Raw genomic sequence first — 22,081 nt, 5'->3', positions numbered from 1 at the left:
ACAGAATTCAACAGTATTTATTTAAATATTGTTACGAATATGTAATGTTGATTCTCAGTACAATTAGTTCCATCACTGGAAATATACTTTTACGATCATCTCTATTGGATGCTGATAGGATGCCGGAGCAGTAATTCCTGGGCTTGGCGACAAATTTGGCGACTCTCGCGACAAAACGAATGATACTAGAATCTTCAAGAATCTTGGAGATAGAGCCAAAAGCAGCTAATGTATGCTCGATTGTCCGAGAACATTCTCTGCTCTGCTCCGGAAACTATAAAAGATCGGTAATCCAAGCCGAAGACAGTCATCGTTGAGTGGTTTAGAGTCGCATAGCGAATCAACGTCTAATTAATTGGATCAGAAGCGCAATCCAATCCAACGAAGCACAAGCGTTGAGTGGAGCTCAAGCGATTGGTGAATTGACCTGTATGAAGAATCTTGCAGTTTATTATAGAAGCAGCATCGAGTCGTGTGTGGAGTAGCAGTCGTATTGTAGTGAGTCGGCATTTGGTAACAGCTAAAGCGAGGAGGCAGTGGAGAATTGCATGTGTGTATGGAGAGACTATAGAGGTAGCTAAGTAGATTCCCTCCTCCTGCTGAGTTCTGTCTAACCACTTTGTGTGCTGTGTTTGTTGTAAATACCGATTACTACTTGTAGGCTATTGTTTATTCTAAGTGTGCTGCTGTGTATTCGTGTTAGTAAACATCTTCAATTGCTATTGAGACCTTTTAATTGTGTTATACCATACACCCACCACAAGCGAAACTGTTAACTTTAAGTACTTAGTGGATGGAGGAAGTTCCGTAACAATATGTTGTAGGAAGTTAAAAATATTATTTATTAATAAAGAATAATATTAGTAAATAATACACTATATTATTTTAATATATACAATAATAATAATGCATATTTTTATTATTAATTTTATTTAATATTATTAATTTTTATATACATTAACATATTTAAAAACCGGAAGAAAAATTGTACCTAATTTTTAAAAATTAATGCTAATCACTGCATCTGTTGAGATGAATTTTTAAATGCGAGGACATAATTTAATATTTTGTTAGACTTTATTACATTTGTACAATTTAATGAGCATAAATAACTGAATTAATTCTTTTAATATTCTATTCAGCATGTTTATAACTAGAATTTTCTAATTTTAAAGGTAAACTAAACGTAACTTTCAATATCAGTATTCTTAAAAAGTTGAATAGTTCATAAAAACTATTCTTGCCAATTTTAAAAAATATTTATGAATTTAAGACAAAACAAATTAAAATTGAATTTCTAAGATAATTTCAAACAATAGCCCATTTTTCTTTAAGCCTTTTCAGTCATGATTGAAAATGTGCAGAATTTTATATATTTCATATTATCTACTGCAGCGAATATTCCAAGTCAGATAACATAACGAAATTTAATCAATGGTAATGCGTCTTTTTTTGTATCAGTAGTAATTTTTGATGTTGTTGGGTGCGATGTGAAACTTTTGATTTGTCTTTTGTATTCAGTTACATTACTCACATTTTAATTTATTTTCACTATTTCATCTCACCTTCACTCGTTTCGTCTGGGGAAAAAAACTGTTTTTGAAACTGAAAAACGAGCACAAACAAATCCCCTAGCATTAACAGTTTAAAACGCTTTAAGAAATATGAATACCGTCGATACTGCTGCTAGTTTTTAAATTTTGTATTCAATTCAACATAGCACTCGATACTTGATATGTTGTATTGTATCTATCCCATCTATAAATCATTTCAAATGCACTAATGTTGGTTTTTCAGGAAGAAAAAAAAATGTATTTTTCAATTGGGTTAAAAATCTATTAAATAGTTCTACAAATATTGGAAAATAAAACACGAGGATATTAATATTTGATACTATCCCCATTTATTCAGCAGTTCTACGCAATAAACTACACAATAAAATGCATAATATATCAAAATAATGTAATAACATAGCATAATAATGTATAAAACATACTATGATATATAAAACGATTACAATATCGAAGCGTAATCACTGAGTAATATTTTATAGTTGATTTCATCTTATTGGTGATAAAAATAATAAAAATGGATTTGTGATTTGTTAGTCTTATAACTCTCGATTTGGTAGATTGGATAATTATCCACATGCAGAATTATTTGAAAGTCTTTTTAAATATTCTGTACGGGTGGTAGAAAACTCGCAGGATTATATAGGTAAGAAGCATTTGAAAATTTTATAAAAGAAGAAAAGATGTTCCTCCACGGAAAGGATATTTATAGAAATACATAGTGTACATATATGAATATTCCAACTTTGCAGGGCTATCAAAAGAAAAAGAAAAGTACATTCTTGATGCTCATTGGAAATTTAAAATAACCATTGATAGTTGACAGTTAGAAGTGCTGACTATTAGATCCTCTAAAAATACGAAGGACATCGAGTGGTATGATTTCTCAATCCATCTTTATTACGTATGGTTAGTGTGAGGCTTTGAAAGGCTGCAGATATGGGCGTTTTAAATTTATTAATGCCAGTTTTAGCATTGAAATAAGCACTTGCTCACATTCAACTGCGTCGAATTCAAACTTTCAAATGTTATTTTAAGCATACTTAAGAGCAAGCTGCAGTGCTCACTTGTGCAAGCTCGGCTTCGGAACTGGGGAGTCTCTGGTTCGAGACCCGATTCCGCCTTAGGGTTGGTGCACTCTTAGCCCTCCGGGTATGAACGTCCTCCCATTGGGCGTGGTGTACAAACTTGGGGAGGGGGTATCAGCAAAGGTATTGTCCTCATCTTTTGACCGGGATTCAAAATTTCGTGGTCCGTCCCAAAATATCCCTGATGTTTCTTTAAAACGAGACGTTAATATAACTAAATTAAACTTCTGCTTAAGAGCAAGGTTTTAATTTCTTTTCTTTTCTTTTAATAGCCCTGCAAATTTAGTTATTCATTTATGTACATGCTGTATTTATTCATTCATTTATCGTATTTTTCCATTTTATTATGGATTTCGAAATATTCTAGAAAATAATATCGGATTTATTTCCTCCAATGATACATTAATGAGGTCATTTTTCTAACACTTGCCTGGTGACTTGTTCAGAAAATAATGCAATTCTCATAAAAATAGGAAATGAGAAAATTGAAAAATTGCATTAAATAGAAATTTCCAAATTTTCTATCAACACATTTTTGATGAGTGAAACTTAATTAGTAACCGTTTATCCAATTATTTCTTGATTAAAAAGAATCCTTGGGTTGCTAGCTAAAGATTTAGGGATCGACATTAATATTGCAAGTGCAAAGAAGTAAAAATAAGCCGAAACAAAATTTGTATTTCAACAGCTAGGGCACATATCCTGTGAGCCGACACTAAGATATTACAAACGGTATGACAGTTCCCAACAAAGACTTACCATTAATTTATGATATGTAAATAACAATAATGAGGGTAGCCTATTGAAATTTAATAAAACTTTAAATAATGAAGTTAGGTGATCATAAGTTGTTAAAGAAATTTGAATTATCTTGTCAATTATCTCTTTTAAAAAATTTGTTCATTCTTCTCTTTAAAGTTATGATAATCTCTTGCAGTGAAACCTGTCTCATTACGCCTGCGCGGACCCACGACGCCAGTGGTGGCCGGCGAAATGGTTTCTCTTACATGCACTGTTGAGGGTTCGAGACCTGCCGCCTCCATCACCTGGTTCAATCGATCCCGCGAAGTAGAGCCCCAGCCACCAGCGTCTCGAGACTTGATGAGCGATGCCACCTACCGCACATCTTCCACGCTCGTTTTTATAGCTTCAAGGCACGACCATCAAGGGGATTTCTGCTGCCAGGGTCTCAACGAAGTACAGAAACTGCAAAGCCAGCCACCCCTCTTCCAAATTGTTAAGCTTGATGTACTGTGTAAGTCATTTTTTTTTTGTTTCTTTTAATTTTCTGAACACGTAGCCTGCCGTGTCATTTACATTTGCATAGTAACAAAAAATGTCAGTCAATGTAAAATTTGATGCGAATAGAACAAGCCTATGCTTAGTTTATATCTCCTTGTTTTAACACGTTGCTCAGCACGTGAATCGCCTGTGATTCATGCATACTATCTAATTACATATTTTCTTCTCTATTACAATTAAAAGAGAGAAAATAAGTAAGTCACTTATTATGTAGGAGTCCGAATCATAGGCATCAATCATGACAGCCAACGTATTAAAATTTTGGATGAAAAAGACAAAAGAAATATCATCCAAAATTTTTATGTAAAAAATAAGCCGATTGAAGCAAAGCAATATGTAATGACGGAGAAAAATTATAGATTATTAGATATTTATAAAAGTTCTCTTTTGAAAGATTTTTTGCTAAGAAAGTGTTATGCACAGACATACAAAAAAATGTTTCATTTTCATGTTAAGCTTACAAATGGTATTAAACATTTCTAAGTTGTGTAGGATTAAGTCAATAATTAATAAAGACAAGAAATACGTTTTTTTTATTTGTGAAATTAATAGTATGTTTGGAAAAAATTCTCGTGTTTTTGCATGAAACATGTCTATTTGTATCGAACATAAATGTCTTGATGAGTTTTCACGCAAATAAACATCCTAAAAAGAAAAATAACAAAATTTATTAATTTCGGATAATGGTATTCATAAAATCAGGGCATAACTTAGAAACGGTATAGGAATGTACATGAGTACAAAGCCACTATTTCAATGAAATCTCCTGGGAATTTTCGTAACCTGTTTTTAAGGCTTTACATTATTTCCAGCTACCAAATTAATGTTTTTGTTGACATTAATATATCAAATTAATGCTATTTCAATATGTATTGTGTGTTTATAAACAAAGTGATTCCACAATGACCTATGTGGAATTCGTCTCCCTTTACATACTTCACTGAACTTAATTTATATGTTATACTGAACCATTGTGAAAAAGGCAATTAGAAAAAAAATTGTTTACATTTTGTCCAGTAGATGGCGATTTTCCTGCAATCATTGATTGTTGTGCAAATTAGAAAGGTGAATTCTACTCCCTGCCATAGAAGGGAGTGGAAATATTCCAAGGAGATGTCCCATCTACTATCAAAATTTCAGCAATAAATATCAAAATTACAGTCAGAGCATCACAAGGAAAATGAATGTAAGTCGGTATGTATCTCTTCCCAGAGTAGTGCTCAAGAAAATGGTATCAAAAGGAAAAAAAAAAATTACCAGTCTTTGTCACATTAAATCCCCCTATGAAAGCAAAATTGAGTGCAATGCCTTACTAAGCAGGGGAAGTTCAAGAAACTGCTCTATATCTGATCTGATCTGAGCATGACAGGTTACAACTTTAGCAGTGTTAAGACTTCACTAGCAGTATTCTTCAACATTCCATTGACATCAACAGATGACAATAGTAAACAAAAACTTGAAAATTCTTTTAACACTTGAGTTGGAAGTTTGAAAGAACTGACCCACATCACTAACCCCTCCCCCTTCTCCGATATAAATAGAAGATATGGAATGAAAAGCCACATGAAAATTGACTACGAAATGAAAAGACGCTTAGAACATGTATATGGAAAATTCAGAAGCGGAAAAAATACCTTAGACACATCAGATGATGAACCAAGTAGGCTTCCAAAAAAAGTAGCTAAACTATAGAAAATGGACGAAATTTCTGAGAAAATAGAATCCATGAATTTGAAATTCGTGCGACAATCAAGAAAAATTAAAGGAGCATTCCCAGCAAATCTTTAAAAATCAATTTCAATCAGACAAGCCATTGCTGCTTAACTCCTCAGTAAATTCCCTAAAATAGGAAACAGAATGTAAAGAAATATGATAATCACCCAGCCCAATACTGTAAAACAGAGACTAGAAATTATTCATATCGTTTACGGCAGGAAAGGAGAGTACATCTTTTCAGAAAGCACAGTTGATAGACCATTAAACACAATAACCAAGGTACTTCTAGAAATTACTGAAAAAGAAGAAATCATTCCCGAATTTGTAATAATCAGAATTTTTCTGTTAATAAATTTCAGAGAAAAAAAACCCTTCAATCGTATTCCTCGTAGAATTGAAGAAAATGGCAAAAGTTTTCAACATCTGCAATGAAAAAACATTACTGTATCTCGGGATTAAAATGGAAACATTTAGAAAGAAATCATCAACTATTATCTGTTTTTACACGCTGCGAGAAACTGCAAAACTCCAGGGAAATGTATCAAATTCGGGGAAGGGGGTGCGCTCAACACTGGAAATTGCGAAATTTAAGAAAAAGTGAAAGAACCAGTCTATATTAACTGCAATGATAAAAGGAGTATATAGCAGGTTGAAATTTTGCAAAAGTATTCTAAATTTCAAATAAAGAAGGACCTCTCATATGCTGACATAACTAAGAAAGAAATTAAAAGAGTAGTAAATTAATACCAGAATAATAGCAACGCAATCCTCCATTAAAGTTTACACCTGATACTACAGAAACTATTTGCAAGAAAAGAAACTAGTTAATTACTGTACTTGGCTCAAAATTTAAAAGGTATCAGTACAATATAAAGATTAAAACTATATACTGTATTTTTTCACATTTAGCTATCCTCGTTTTGTAATTTTAGTGTTAGCTTATATTCGAACAGCCGGACAGACAGAATTCATCTGAATGCACTTTGCTCGAAGATGAATAGAATCTACAAATTGGATGTAAAGACTGTATTCCGAATTTCCTACACCTAGCGTTTTTGAGTTATCTTGGTTACAGACAGGCAAAATACCAAAAAACGTGTTTTTGCGAACTGGCAGAGATCTAAAGCATGTAGAATCTTCAAAATATTGAGTTGGAATTTTTGACGATTACAATGCATTCTCTATACTTCGTATAAGAGAAACCAAAACATTCCAACTTATAATGGCTATTAATTAAGAAAGTCTTTAGTACAGCCATGTTTTTCACGATCCCTTTTTTACATAAAAAAGTCAAATTAAGAAAAAAATGATTTTTTGGTGCAAATAAATAATTATGTCAGAAATAATAAAAAGCACTGTAAAGAATAATTTATTATAGAAAAATTCAATAAAACAATTAAATTTCATTTGTATAGTTAAGTAATTTAGACACAAAATTTGTTTTCTTCCTTACAAATTAACAAAATTCATTTATGATATAAAGTAGAACAAGGCTATTCAAGAAAGTTTCGCAAATCACGGTAATACTAAAAAGTCGGGAATACTAAAGAAACCACTTGAAGCCATTAACTCCTCACACTTGAAATTGAGAAAAAGTAAAATTGTAAAGAAAATTGTTGTTTTTTTCCAAAAAAAAAATCTAGTCAGTATGAATATATTTATTTACAATTTAAACTGATATTTTCCAGTAGGAGATATTTATTTAAAATTTAGAATACATATTTTTCAATTTGTATACAAAATTATTGAAGATTCTTCAGCTGTCTTCATGTGAGTAGAAACAGTCAGAGTGATCGTATATAGAAGAAACTCGTCATGATTGAATACACTTCACTCAGTTCAGTTAAACATATCAATTGTCACTGTAAACACCTTGACAATTTTCAGTCAATGAAAGCCAAACGAAAAAGACAACATGTAACTTCATATTAATTCGGGAGGAAGTAAAGTTCATACTCTATCTCTCCCTGAAAAGTGCATAACATATTTCCAGTTAATACTGTTGTTCCCTTTCAGAAGCAACATTTTGGTAGCATCATTATGTGAAGAAAATTCGTAGTACACGTTTAAGTATTTCTTGATGTTTATCACTTTCCTGAAGACTTCACAAGAGAAACGAAAGAAGTCGTGATGCAGCACATTTATAATTAATTTTAATCTTCAGGAATCGAAGCCGTTATAGTTTTCAAGTGGACCGCTTCATTAGTGGCAAATATTCATATAATAACATGCCAACATTAAAAAAAATTGAAGATCGTAATCGTGCATATTAGTGACTGAAAAAATTTATTCAGTATTCCTGCTTGAATACTTGAAATTATATTTCATTTGTTTTAAGTGAACATAGTACCACCATCCAGTTTAATGTAAGTAAACCACACACGATAATCATGACCACACACGGCATCATAAGTAAAGAATAAATACTCATAGTACTCTGTACATGAGCAGATTTAATCTATGATCTTAAGAAATGGAAAGCAGATATCTTCGCTTCATTAGAACACTTTTAATATCTTAAAAGAATCCTGGACTTGGTTGTAAATGGCAGATGCAGGTAGAAATTTTTCGATATGAAATTCATACTCCATTTGTTATTTTTTTAAGGAATTTTTTTCTGCTCAAAGAATTAATTCTGCGTACGAATTAAAAATCAGAATTTATTTCAATTTCATCCTATTTCTATGATATGATATTGACATTTTAATGGTTTTATTTAATCACCTCCAGATAACATACTTCAAATATATTTATCTCTCCGTAATCAATATCTTCATCAACGAAGCTAGCAAGGATCAGATGACGTTCTTCGACTTGATGGAAAGCAGATTTCTTTATTTTTTTGCCACAAGCCTGAAAGATATTTGTTTTGAGGCTTGTTCGCTGAATAGGTGCATCTCAGAAACTGATATCTGGATTACAACCCAGGAATCAAGGCAATAACATTTGATTAGTATTGGCTTTCTTTCCTCTCGATCCAATGATATTCTTCGTCTTGATGGAAAGCGTATTACTTTATTTCATTGTCGAAGAGATGAAAAACATTTATCTTCAGGCTTGCTCGCTGAATGGGTGCGTCTCAGAAATTGGTATCTGGGTTACAACCAACAGAACAGTGCAAAAGAATTTGATTTTCACTGGCTTTCTTTTCTCTCTATCCGATTTATGGCCTTCTTTTCAACAGAAAGAGGATAACTCCAGTCCATTGTCACTACGTTGAAAAAGATTTGTCTGAAGACTTGCTCGCTGAAAGTTTTCGTTTCAAAAGATGATATTTGTGTTATAACCAACAATGCTTTTAGCAAGGCGTTTTTAATTCTAGCATCTAAATATTCTGAAAAGGTCGGAAGGTCACTCGCAGTTGAAAAATTCCATTATCTTCCAGATATCAACATGATTTTCAGCAGACCAGTCAAGAAAATGATGATGTTCTTTTGTGTTTTTGGAAACATAGCGATCCATTCCCTTGTCCGTGTTCAATTAGACTGGCTTTTTGTAACATTTTAAGCAACCATTTCTGCTCTAACATTTATGTCGGAGAAGATCTGAGGTATGGGATATTTCAAATACTATTGTTTTCAAATGTGAGAGATATAATTGTTTTATGATGAAGTTGAACTATTATCTTCGGGGCAAGTGAAATATTCAGATGATGAGGTGGAATCTATTTCAAATGGTGTTGGTTCAAGTTCTAAGTCTGAGGGTGCCTTATACAAAGTGATTAGTTCGTAGTACCAGGGTTGAATGGGAGGCTGAGGAACTGGAAAGTAATAAAGATCTTCCCCTACGTAAATGTTAGAGCAGAAATCGTCAGCCCTGGTGCAGCAGATGTACCTGCGGAAAAACCTTCTCAGTCTTTTCAAAAACAGTCTGCGGTTCATTTTTAAAATATCAAGAGTTTTTTTCAACTAAGAAACGCAAAAGATCACTCACTAAGATACGTCTTTAAAATAATGACATGTAATGTTTTTTGTTACCTCTAACAGTGTTAATACTGTGTTGTGTGAAACAATGTTCACCTTAGACATTTTTTGAAGAAACAATGATCAATACAAACATTTTCTTATATTAAAATTAAAACAAAATTGTAGCATTGTTTTGGAAAAGTGATAAATTGTCATTCTCATTGTTTTATTTCCACCATAATCGCAATTAAGCATGCCAATAGTATTTCTAAGTGAAAAAAAGTGACATTAAAATTTTTTTAAGAATTCTACTAATCAGTTAAATAATTAAACATGCTTTATGAAATTCTTAAAATAATTTTTTTTCCAGAAATTCAGATTGCTAATAAATTACCAGCCAGATATTAATTACTGAATAATTTAAAGTGTATCTGTGTGCATATGTGTAGTTGTTTTTTTCTGTTTGTGTATCTTCGTGTGGCGCGTTGCCCATGTTATATTCCTAGTTTCCCTTCAGTGACAGAAAGATAACTTTATTTATGAAATAAGATGTTACCAGATAAACAAGTAATTTACAGGTACAGTGATAAGTCTTATATGAAAAGTACATCAGTTATAAGGTGGATTTGTTGGCCATATTTCTGACAATAAAATATATTTTTTAAGAGACTTTGTGCGCATGAACTCTGGATCCTCATTTTATTAGTCAACATAGCACTACTGTTACTGTTCAAAACTTTAAACTCATTATAAAGTCCCAGATACCTTCAATGTTAAAAACACCAAAGAGTTTGAAAATCAAATATAATTGCAAAGGAAGCATATCAGTTAAATCAAAATATCCTGAAATAAGATTTTTAAAAGTTTTAAAGAATAAAACTAAGCTTACGCCGACGTACAGGTAAAACAAGTGAATTTTAACTTTCTCGGGTTTAAGACTGAAAATGCTATAACCATTGGTCAAAGTGCATCGTCATGAGAAAAATTAAATATAACGATAAAATCCAAAAACAAAAACTCTCTTTTAGCACAAGTTTTTTTCCGATATCTTCCCGATGCCATTCGACTTCCTTAATGCCGATTAATATCGCAACAATTTTTCTTGGCATTTTGTGCTAAAAGAGTAGGAAGCATATCTTCATATGTGAAAAAAAATTGAATAAAAATAAACCCTCTATTTTTAAGACTTGAATCTTCTTTCTCTTAAAGTTTCTTGCTCAGAAATTATTTCCTAAATGAGTTAGTTTCATGAAATATTGCTTTTGATTTTATGGACTGTATTTTCACTCATTCGGACACACTGGGTGGCTTCGTGTTGTTTAAAGAAACATCTTATTTGCACGATAATTGAAGTAAAATTCATTGGACTTGAATAGAATTATGTATTGTAATAGCAGCCTTTAGAGACCAGTTTGTTTGCCATTATTAATGATTAGTGAAAATTTGTATTTAATATTTTGTATAAATATGTCTTAGTAGCTTTCCCAGAAAAATATTTTCAAACTTTAAATTTGGATAGACGTTTGACTATGATAGACATATTTTGATAGACATATAATTTTAAAAGCCTGATGCATTTTCAGAAATTTCTGTTTTGAAGATACCCACCCCTTCTTAATGTTCAAATTAAATCGTAATTACAAGTGCAATAAAATTTGAAAAACTTTTATTATTAAGTCTTAGTAAACCGTATACTGGAACCGACATACCATTTATAAAAAATTCCAAATATTTATATTTTGAACATCAACAAGGGTAAGAAAGCTAAAATTTAATATTAGCAGCAATAGTACATTCGATTCGAGTTTCATTATAGGAATGAAACATCTTATTGCTCAATACAAAATATTCACATTTTTTTAATTGATTAAAACTAGAAGAAAAATAATAAGATAAAAAAATGTTTTTTGAAAAGAAAATTTTAAAATTATAAATTGTGTAAACATTCTTTTTGAGCTGCATTATTTTTTAATAAATATTTAATATATTATTTTTAAATAAATATTATAAATAAAATCTCTAAAAAATCGTACAATCGTGCATATTTCTGATATCCAAGTTATTTATGTACTAATCGGCCTAAATTAATCGGTCACACCTATTGAGTTTAGACACAAACACACGCGCACACGTTGAGACACACGCACCAAGAGAGGCATAACGGCTATACATGCCAATTCGAATATACGATTATTTTAACAGTTGACTGGACATGGTGGCACGGAGAGAGACAATACCACATAGACTTACACACATTCATTCATCACAATAAAGATGCACATATTCAATAGAACACCGTTAAGTCTACTTAAATAAGGATGCTTTAAAACTTCCCTTAAATTCTTCTTTCGATCCTATGCTCAAATGATATGTAATTAAATATTATTGAATGTTTACATTAAAAAATGTTTATTTACGTCAATTGTAAAATTTAGAAAAATACTATTTAAAAATTAAATTTTGAAATTCTAATTTTTTCGATGAAAAACATAATACCTAATGTTTTATTTAAATTTTTAAAAAAGGAAATTGCAGCAAAACATTCAAGATAGTAAAACACTTTTTTTTAATTAAAAAAATGTCGTGATAAAAAATTTTTATATTCTTGTAATAGGGATTTTTATGCAGATGTCTATTATATTCAATCAGCATTCGGGGATCAGCTGTTCGGCCCTCATGTGTATATTTAAAATAATTATACAGTAATTCACAAACACTGCTCTGATTTCGCTGATTTTTATTTCTTAAGAAATTGTTAGAAATTGTTACTCCAATAATCATGTAACTTTTATACGAAATCAGAGGTCTTCTTCTCTAACCACTATCCATGATCGAGAGATATTCCAAAAGCATTACTTCATTGGATATTTTATGTGGGAGAAAACCCTGAGAGAGTTCGCCAATCATGACCACTCAATAAAACATCTGTTGTTTCGATTTTACCAATTTCAAATTCCTGTGAAAATTCATAACTCAATTCAACTTCAAAAAGGTTGTTTGGCCTTACACTTTCAAAATTATAAATGATGAAATTATAGATAAAATGTTACAAATTTGTAAATATTTTGTATTTTTATTATATTTCTGTGTAAATGTTTCAAACAAATCAGATTTTATCTTTAGTGTCCGTTAGCGAAGCATCGGTTTCTCCGTTTGCAAAGTTGTCGCTTGGCGACCAATCTGACAAATTTATCGTCTACTTGGCGAGATTTTTGGCGGTATTGGCGACAGTTTATAAGATTTCTAAATTTCGAGAATTGAATAGCTCGAACGCTAATATTTCAGGAAGTTACATGATTTTTCTAGAAATCAGTGGGATAATGCTTACGTCATATCTCGCTAAGGCAGGTATAAATAGATTATGTCATTGGGTAAGGAGAGACGAGTTCACTCAGAACATTTTTGCTTGTGATCTAATCGTTTGAGACTATTTGAAGTCTGTTATTCTTCTATTATTTACTTTTAAATTACGCTGTACTCATGTGCTTAATTATAATATTTGGTTTGCGTAAAGTCCTAAATTTGCTGGAATTTTCTGAAATAAATATTTTAGACTTTGAAAGGATTGTTTCTTCATATATTAACAAATCAACCGAATCCCGAATTCATAACAGTATAATATTATACAATAGTAGTATGAGAACATACAACTTCGGCAAAATGACAGATTCTGTAGATTTGCGGCTCACTAAATTTCTGTAATTTGCAATCACAGATAATCATTCAGAAAACTCTATCGTTCATAAGAACACATAATTTACACAGTAGTTTCTTTTTCTTACTATAAAATATATCTTTTATTGAAATTCGAGAAATTTGTGATGCACACTATCGCCAGAAAGCTTTGTTATCGTAGCTAATCAATTAGAATGCTCTATCTTTAATTGGAACTCATGATTTAAAACGTACTCTCATTTTCTTTCGGTAATATATATATTTTTTATCAAAATTCGTGAACATGTTAATTAACATCAATGTTGTTAAGATGACTATTATTAATACGCACAATTTTGTCATGTCAGCCAATTTTCATGAATGGTACACTATCCCAATCATTAGGATATTAAAAATCATGCAATATAAATAAAAGTTGCAAACCATAAGAGAGCATTTTTTTTATTAGACATACTTAAGAGTAGCGGCTTTGTCAAGATGGCGGCCAGCATTGGAGAAATATTCCCGTTTGATGAAGCTGAAAAATGTGACTAAATTTTATATTGAAATATCTCCTGAAATTATATCTCCTGAAAATATATAATATACAACAAAATTATTTGGTTATCTAAGAACGGTAGAGGTTATAATAATTGTGAATATATATTTAGAAATCGTAAGTTTACATAAAAAATAAAAAGATTTTGAAATTGGTACGGTGATAAATTCTGACGAACTATGCCAGAATATTTTCTTAGACAGAATTGCAGTGAAATTTTGATTTCCTGAAAAGTTTTCTGGGAATTTGGTTTCACATGAAAATGGATGGTGAAAATTTATTAATGACTTAAAACTTAATTATAAACTTATTTTTAAGTTATTAAATGTTATGAAAAATTGAAAAATAATTCTTTTTATTACTATCACAAGTAAATAAAATATATTTTTTTAAATCGAAATCTCAAATTTAGGCAAATGCTAAAATCAATATCAGCTCCTTCAAAATTTCTCGCGTACTCTTAATAAAGGTGTTATTTTCCATGCTCCGCAAAAAAATGCAGACCTTGTATAGGCAGAGAAGAATTTGAATGTAATTGACGCACAACAGTACCAAAAAAATTATACGGGGAGGGTCAATCAACAATTTTGACGAAATCTAACATATGATCCTTAGCAAGTTATTTATTTTTTTCTATTACATCCTGGTATGAGATTAATGGTTTATAAAATTGAATTTGTGAATTTAAGCGATTTTCTAAACGGGCTGACATCAGAATTCTATACAGAACCAAATTATAGTTAAAATATTAAGTATCAAATTTGATATATTTCAGACATTATGTTTTTCAGTTATCGCATTTATGTATTTTTAAAAGTGCAGAAAAACAAACGATCAGCCCCTTATTGAATTTCGCTCAAGATCTGATTGGTTTCGACATCATAGATTTTAAAATGATATGCAGAATTTTATCCATATAGCTAACATGTTCTTGTATTTATAGTATTAACTTATATTCGAAGAGTAAGACACAATGACTTTCTACTGAATGATTTTGCTCAAAATTGGATAGACATGTACGAATTTAAAATCAATGAAATCTAGAAATCTGCGTAGAAGCATATAGAAATTTCATCTGTTTAGCTAAAAGTGTTTTTGAGTTATATATGTCCCAGACAACCAGACATAATGTCAAAAATATATATTTGGAACTGAGGGAGATTTAAAACTTGAGGATTCTTCAAGATCTTCATTCCGAATTCTTCGAAGATTACGATACTTCATGTATAATTCAAGTACGAGAAAGTAATACATACAAAATTCTATAATACAGCCGTGTTTTTCATGATGCAGTTTCTACATAGAGAAGTCGAATTCAAAAACAAATATGAAATTTTCAAGGTGCAAAACGATAATTATATATACATTAAATTTCAGAATAATATATTAAAGAAGAGTTTACTAAAAGAATTAAATTTAATTCGCATAATCGATCAATTTAGACGTTAATTTTTGTTGTTCTTATATGTCATATTTTATATCACGAACAAAATTGGTTCATGATATAAAATAAACATGGCTATTCAAGACAGGTTTCAGAAATTACGTTAATATTAAAAAATCGAGAAGATTAAGAAAACCACTATAAATACTAACTTCTCACATTTGAAATTGATAGAAAGAAAAATTATTGAGGCAATTGCAAAAAAAGAAAAAATATTGAAGCAAAAGTAAAAAAGTCTTGTCAGCATGAATATATTTATTCACAATTTGCAATAGTGTTTTCCATTTGAAGATATTTGTTTAAAATTTAGAATACATGTTTTCCAGTCTGTTTCAAAATTATTAGAGATTCTTTAGCTGTTTTCATGTGTGTAGACACAATCAGACAAGTTTAGTATTTCTTGATATTTATCTCTTTCCTGGAAAGTTTAAAGTCACGAAGCGGAGCAATTATAATGCAGTTTAAACTTCAAGAATCGCACTCAACATGTTCCTCAACGGAAACTGGTAGTCATGTGATGAAGTTCTTCCATTTGATGGAAAGCAGATTTCTCTACTAATTTGTCACAACTTGAAACAGATTTCCGTTAAGGCTTCCTCGCTTAAAGTTCGAGTTTCAGGCGTTGATATTTGTGTTAAAACCAACAGATAAATGATATAAGCCTTGATTTTCTATTTCTTGCATATAAATATTCAAAGAAGGTCTGCCGGATGATCATGTCGGCAGATATCAGATGATATTCTTCGACTTGATGGAAAGCAGATTTCTTTTATTCTTGTGCTACAAGCTTGAAATATATTTGTTTTGAAGCTTCACTGGGTGAAAGGGTGTTTCTTAGATATTATTATCTGGATTATAACCAACAGGAAAACAACAAAATTTGATTTTCACTGGCTTCCTGTTCTCTCTATCCGAATTATGGCTTTCTTTGTGGTGGAAAGCAGATAACTCCACTCCATTGTCACTATGTTGAAACAGAATTGACTTCAGCATTACTCGCTGAGTGTTTTCATTTCAAAAGACGATATTTGTGTTACGGTCAACAGATCGATGCTTTTAGCCCAGCGTTTCTATTTTTTGCAGTTAATTATTCAGAGAAGGTCGGCAGGAAATGTAATATCGCATCAAATTTGCCACTTGTAGCAGAAGTATTCCATTATCTTCCAGCATTCAACATGATTTTCAACAGAGCTGACAAGAAACCGATGCTTTTGTGTTTTAAGAAGCATAGCGATGCATTCCCTTGTCAGTTCTCAACCAGACTGACTTGTTCTAACATTTTAAGCAACCATTTCTGCTCTAACATACATGTTGGAGAAGATCTTCAGTATGGGCTATTTGTTGTACTATTGTTTTCGAGTATGAAAGATATTGCTTATTTAAGATGAAGGTGAACTATTATCTTCGGGACATGTAAAGTACTCAGAGGAGGAAGTGGATAATATTTCAAATGGTATTGGTTCAAGTTGTAAGTCTGAGGGGGCCTTATACAAAGTTATTAGTTCGTACCAGGGTTCAATGGGTGGCTGCGGAACTGGAAAGTAATAAAGATCCTCCCCAGCATAAATGTTAGAGCAGAAATCGTCAGCCCTGGTGCAGCAGATGTACCTGCGAAAAAACCTTCTCAGTCGTTTCAAAAACAGCCTGCGATTCATTTTTAAAATAGAAAGAGTTTTTTGAACTAAGAAACGCAAAAAATCATTCACTAAGACACGTCTTTAAAATAATGATGTTTTTTATTACCTATAACTGTGTTAATGCAGTGTTGTGTGAAACAATACTCAGCTCGGACATTTGTTGCAGAATCAATGATATCACAGAGAGTTTCTTCTATTTAAAATAAAACAAAATAGTAACATTGTTACGGATAGTGATAGTTTTCATTCTCATTGCCCCCCCCCTTAATTGAGCATTAAGACAATTTTTCTAATTGAAAAAAAAAATTCCATTAGAAAAAACATTTTGAAAATTCTACTAATCAGTTAAATAATTAAACATGCTGTAATAATTTTTTTCTTAAGGTAGTTGAAATTGCTAATAAATTAACTGGGGGAATTTATTACTGAATAATTCGATCTGAATATGTGTATATTTGTGTGTATGTGTGTAAATGAGTAGTTGTTGGTTTCTGTGTGTGTAGCGTGTTGCCAATGTTTTATAACTAATATTCACTCCGTAAATAAAGGATCATCTTTTTTATGAGAATAAGAAGTTAGCAAGTAAATAATTAGTACACTGATAAGTCCTATCTGAAATGTACATCAATTATAACTTGGATTTGTTGTCCTAATGTACGACATTGGAATATACTTTTTAAAGAGATTTTGTGTGCAAGGAATAAGGATCACCACTTTAGTACTCTATCCGGTACTAATGTTACCAATCACAGTAACATATTCATATGGACACTGAAGGGCTGCGTGAACGATAAGGATAATATTTTTTAAGGAGCAGATTGATAGAACGATAGACATAGACATAGCCTGATAATTCGAATAAATTGTATTGGATTTGAAACGAATTATTCATTGTATTAATGGCCTTTGGTGACCAGTTAGTTTGCATGTTAATATTTAACTCTTCCTCCAATATAAAGTTTGTTCCACTTTTCATTAGTTATATTAATGCACTTGGTTCAGTTATCTTTAAATTTCCTGATTTAATATGTTTTTATCAGCATCTATAAAATCGTTATAATTTTCATTATCATAGTCACAATCTGCTTTATCTATTTTACCTAATTTTTGCTATAGTAATTATAAATACAAACTCGTTTCCTTCATATTGCTAAAGAACCAAATATCTATTGACTCAACTGTATTGTTCTATAAAGGAAAAAAAATTCTTTGATGTTATGTACATTTTTTGGCATTTACAGGTTTTCAAAATTAATATTTAAAAATCTGACTACACCATACACTTCATTTAAAAAATTTATTTATATTTTAAATCGTTTATTATTTCCTAAACTGAGTTTAAATTTTATTGGATCTGCAATTATAAATGTAATGAAAGAGCTTTCAAATTTTAATTCTCGAAATTTATTATTAATAAAGCATTTAATTTTTCCTATCCCAAAAATATTTTTTTTTTAAATTTTAAGAATGTTAAAACTGTTATAATCCATATTGCAATATTTCATAAATTTCTCAAGCATAATTTCATAATTACCGCCTCCTGTTCCTCTGTTAGTTTTATAAATCTATACGTTTCTTTATCCAAAAATTTAAAAGAGAAACATTAAACTCGTTATAAATGCAGATGTTATATTAGTCCCAGATACCTTCGCCGTAATAAACACCAAAGTGATTGAAAATCAAATATAATTGCAAAGGAAGCATATGAGTTAAATTAAAATATCCTAAAATAGGATTTGTACAAAGTTTTAAGAAATAAAACTAAGCATACGCCGACGTACAGGTAAAACAATTGAATTTTAACTTTCTCGGGTTTAAGGTTGAAAACGCTATAACTCTTGGTCAAAATGCATCGTCACGACAAAAATTAAATATAAAGATAAAATCCAAAAACAAAAATTCTCATTTAAAACAAGTTATTTTCCGATATCTCCATGATGTTTGATATTCATGGTCAGTATCGTAACGATAGCGCAACATTGTTGTTTGGCATTTCGTGCTAGAAGAGAAGAAAGAATATCTTCGTATGTGAAAAAAAATTTGAATAGAAATAGACCCTCTCTTATTCAAACTTCTTTCTCTTAAATTTTCTTGCTGATAAGTTATTTCCTAAATAAGTTAAATTCATAAAATATTGCTTTTAAATTTATGGTTTGTATTTTCACTAATGTGGACACACCGGGTGGCTTATTTTTGTTTAAGAAAACATCTTATTAGCTTGATAATTGGAATACAATTCATTGCATTTGAATAGAATTATTTGTTGTAATAGCAGCCTTTAGAGACCAGGTGGTATGGATTAAGGATTAGTGAAAATTTGTATATAATATTTTGTGTAAATATGTCCTAATAGCTTACCCAGAAAATTATTTTCAAACTTTAAATATTGATAGATAGATAACTCATATTATTTTAAAAGTCACTCAAAATTATTTTTGTTTTGATGCATTTGAATAAATTTTGGTTTGGATGATATCCACCAATGCTTGATCCTGAAATAAAATCATAGTTACAGTTCCCAAAACTTTTATTATTGAATCTTACTAAACCGTATACTGAACTAGAAGAAAAATAAGACAAATTAATGTATTTTTGAAACGGCAATTTTTTAGATTATAAAAGTGCAAACATTGTTTCTCACTGTACTATGTCTGAAATTCATCATATGAAAACACAAAATTAAGCTTAATTTTAAATTAAATAATATTCTGATTAAAGTTTTTAAAAAAATCACACAATGGTGCATATATCCACTCGCCAAATTATTTATGTACTTAGTTTCGTATGACAGGCTAAACTGTCTTGTCTATTGAGTGCTAATACACACACACACGAAGGGGCGGAAGTATGAAGAGAGACAAAGGCACAAAGACTTAAACACATTCATTCATCACAATAAAGATATACATATTCAACAGAACACAGTTAAGTGTACTGAAATAAAGAAGTTTTACAACTTCTCTTAATTTCTTTTTTCGGTCCTATGCTTAAATGACATGTAATTAAGAATTATTGAATGTTTATATTAAAAAAATTTTTATTTGCGTCAGTTGTAAAATTTAAAAAAAAAATACTATTTAAAAATTAAATTTTGAAATTGTAAATTTTCGATCACAAACATAATACCTAATTTTTTATTTAAAATTAAAAAAAAAAAGGAAATTGCAGCAAAACATTCAAGATAATAAAACACTTTTCTTAATTTAAAAACATTATGTCTTGATAAATTTTTTATATTCTCTTAATAGTGATTTTTAAGCAGATTTCTATTATATTCGATCAGCATTCAAGAACCAGCTGTTCGGCCCTCATATGTATATTTAAAATAATTACACATTCACAAACACTTTCGCCAATATTTTTTTCTTAAGAAATTATTACTGCAATAACCATTTAATTTTTATACGAAATCAGTGGTCTTCTTCTCTAACCACTATCCATGATCGAGAGATACTTCAAAAGCATTACTTCACTGAATATTTAATGCATGAGGAAACCTTGAGACAGTTCGCCAGTCATGACCTCTCAATAAAACATCTATTGTTTCGATTTTGCCAACTGTTAATTCTTATGAAAATTCTTGACTCAAGTCAATGTCAGCAAGAGTCGCTTGCCCGTACACTTCCAAAATTATAATTGATATTATAAAATAAATTATATATATTATACAATATTAATACTGCAAAATAAAGCATGGAATGATAACATTTAACTTTAACAATTTGAATAGATTTCGCAGATTTTTGACCAAACAAATTACTGCAATTTGCAATCACAGGTAATGAATTAATGAACGCAAAAAAAAAAAAAAAAAAAAATGCGGACCTTATGTGAGGCAGAGAAGACTTTGCATATAATTGGAATACAGCAGTAACAAAATATTAAACTTGTGGAAGAGAATCCAGCATTTTTATGAAATCTAACATATAATCCTTCGCGAGTTATTTCTTTATTTTTTTCGATTACACCCCGGTATGTGGTTAATAGTATCCAAAAATCATATTTGTGATTTAGACGCAATTTTATCAACAGACTGACATCAAAATTTCACACAGAACTACAATTGTAGTTAAAAAAAATCACTTACCAAATTTAATATATTTCAGTCATCATGTTTTTCAGATATCGCATTTATATATTTCTGAAAGTACAGAAAGACAAATGGCAACCCCTTATCGAATTTCGCTGAAAATTTTATTGGTGTCTACATCATAGATTTTTAAATCTATATACCGATTTTTATCCATCTAGCTCTCCTCCTTTTGTATTTATCGACTTAAATTCGAACAGTGGGACACACTGAATTTCTGTGAATGGATATTGCTCAACATTGGATACAAATCTACGAATTTCAAATCTACAAATTCTAGAAATCTACGAAGAACTATATAGAAATTACATCGGTTTAACTCAAAGTATTTTGGAATTATCTCTGTCATAGATAACCAGAGATAATGCCAAAAATCTGTTTTTCGAATTGCGTTAGATGTATATTTATTGATTCGCTAAAATATAGATTCTGAATTCTTCGACTATTACAATATTTTCTCTATAATCAAAAACGAAAAAAATAAATTAATTTCCATCTTCTAACGGCTCTTAAATATAAAATTCTATTATACAGTCATGTTTCTCATGATGCAGTTTGTAAATATAAAAGTCAAGTCCAAAAACAAATAAATGAAAATTTCTAGGATGAAATAATAATAATATATACATTAAGTTTCAGAATAATATATTAAAGAAGAGTTTACTAAAATAATTAAATTTAATTCGCATAATCCAACAATTTAGACGTTAATTTTTGCGTTTTTTATATGTTATATTTTATATCATGAACAAAATTGGTTCATGACATAAAATATAACACGTCTGTGCAAGAAAAGTTTCGGAAATTATTGTAATATTAAAAAGTCAAGAATACTAAAAAAACCCACTTCAAACTACTTATTCCTCACACTTAAAATTGGAGAAAGAAAAATTGTGCTTTGTTTTTAAAAGTAAAAAATATTATCAGTATGAATATATTTATTCACAATTTAAACTAATGTCTTCCATTTGAATGTATTTATTAAAAATTTAGAATACATGTTTTTCAGTTTATATACAAAATAAATGAAGATTCTTTAACTGTCTTCATGTTGGTAGAAACAGTCAGGGCGATCGTACATGGAAGCACCTCGTCATGATTGAATGGCACCTCAT

General features: G+C 30.3%; 1 protein-coding gene across 1 annotated transcript in view; it reads left to right on the top strand.

Moving 5' to 3' along the window:
• The window catches only part of LOC129967019 (hemicentin-1-like), a 500,464-nt gene that overhangs the window by 290,465 nt on the left and 187,918 nt on the right, over positions 1-22,081 (top strand). The window contains exon 4 of the mRNA XM_056081650.1: positions 3,597-3,914. Within this exon, the coding sequence (XP_055937625.1) occupies positions 3,597-3,914 (318 nt within the window). The remainder of the gene's footprint in view (positions 1-3,596; positions 3,915-22,081) is intronic.

This window comes from Argiope bruennichi, chromosome 4, assembly GCF_947563725.1.
Source record: "Argiope bruennichi chromosome 4, qqArgBrue1.1, whole genome shotgun sequence".
In the NCBI taxonomy this organism is placed as follows: Eukaryota; Metazoa; Arthropoda; class Arachnida; order Araneae; family Araneidae; genus Argiope; species Argiope bruennichi.
The sequence above is the reverse complement of the archived record's forward strand: the minus strand, read 5'-3'. Positions and strand labels throughout refer to the sequence as shown.